Source organism: Bison bison, unplaced genomic scaffold (genome assembly GCF_000754665.1).
Source record: "Bison bison bison isolate TAMUID 2011002044 unplaced genomic scaffold, Bison_UMD1.0 scf7180017864312, whole genome shotgun sequence".
NCBI lineage: Eukaryota > Metazoa > Chordata > Mammalia > Artiodactyla > Bovidae > Bison > Bison bison.
In genome coordinates this window covers 2,274,419-2,275,876 of record NW_011494884.1, presented here as the reverse complement: position 1 = coordinate 2,275,876, position 1,458 = coordinate 2,274,419, and the positions used below count along the sequence as shown (strand labels likewise).

Below are 1,458 nucleotides of genomic sequence, written 5' to 3'. Positions count from 1 at the left end.
CGTGAACCCGCCAGACATCCCCTCCCGCCGGACGCCCTACGCGCCCCCTCCCCGCGCCCGGCCCCGTGCGCACCCACCACACGAAGTAGAGCAGGATGAGCAGCTGCACCGCGCGGTACACGATGCCCAAGCGCCGGTTCTTCACCACGATCACCTTGGGCGTCTCGTAGTCCCAGAACGCGGACCAGCAGCTCTGGGCCAGGCGTCGGGCCGCAACCGCCCCCGTGGGGGGCTTGGTCTCGGCGGCCGCCATGGCCCGGAGCTCGATAGGGCTGGGAGCAAGGGCTGGGGGGCTCCCGCGCGCCGCCTCCTGGGCGTGGCCTCGCGAGCCCCGCCCTATCCCGCCTCTCCCTTCCCCAGATCAGTCCCGAGCAGCCGGGGCGCGGGGCGGAGACGCCCAGCGCACCTGGCAGGTGTCACCAGGTAGGACCCCGAGCCGGCAGAACCCGGGTCGTGGCAGCCCTCGGACCCAGCCCGCTCCGACAGGGCGTGGAGACGGACCAGGCCCTCGCGTCCCTCGGAGATCAGACACTTAAGACGCGGGAGGAAGACGCCCGAGCACGGCCCGCCTCCTCGGCTTCTCCACTGGTGTCGAATGTGCAGCGCGCATTAAGCCCGAATAGCAATTTCTTTAAAAATAAATGTATGTATATCCCCAATGTTATTGAGATACAATTGGCATGTGAAGTAGAGTTTAAGGTGTACAAGGAGATGATTTCCCAAGGGCAACCCTTGATTCGCGCCCGCGGTTCTCCGCAGCTCGGCAAAGACACCCCTGCCTCCAGGGTTCACATAAAAATCTGGATTTCTTTCTTTCCCCAGTCTTCTTGCTTTTATCTACAGACACACCTCAGCGCTGTTCGGTTCTAGCCTCTTCCTCCACCCAAGCGCCCAGCCTCGTTTCTCACATGGATTTCGGCAATAACTTGACACTCCAGGTTTCTATCCATTTCCGACTCTGTTGTGCTTTGTTTTTGTTTTTACTTTTTGTATCTCTACCCTCACTTCATTGGAGAAGGCAATGGCACCCCACTCCAGTACTCTTGCCTGGAAAATCCCATGGATGGAGGAGCCTAGTAGGCTGCAGTCCATGGGGTCGCTAAGAATCAGACACGACTGAGCGACTTCACTTTCACTTTTCACTTTCATGCATTGGAGAAGGATATGGCAACCCACTCCAGTGTTCTTGCCTGGAGAATCCCAGGGACGGGGAAGCCTGGTGGGCTGCCGTCTATGGGGTCGCACAGAGTCGGACACGACTGAAGTGACTTAGCAGCAGCAACTCTCACTTCATTAGTTTGGATCAAATCTCAGATATCATAGTGTTTCACAAATGAATAATGCCACGTTTGAGATGAAATGCACGCAGCATTCAATTAACTGTTTTAATGAACAATTTGTTGAAATTTAGTCCATTCACAATAGTTTGCAGCTACCATCATCTACATCTAAAACATT

General features: G+C 56.5%; 1 protein-coding gene across 1 annotated transcript in view; it reads right to left on the bottom strand.

Annotated features, from left to right (window-relative positions):
- P2RX2 (purinergic receptor P2X, ligand-gated ion channel, 2) overlaps window positions 1-253 on the bottom strand; it is a 3,743-nt gene extending 3,490 nt beyond the window's left edge. The window contains exon 1 of the mRNA XM_010852452.1: window positions 34-253. Within this exon, the coding sequence (XP_010850754.1) occupies window positions 34-253 (220 nt within the window). The remainder of the gene's footprint in view (window positions 1-33) is intronic.
- Between the last annotated feature and the right edge of the window lie 1,205 nt (window positions 254-1,458).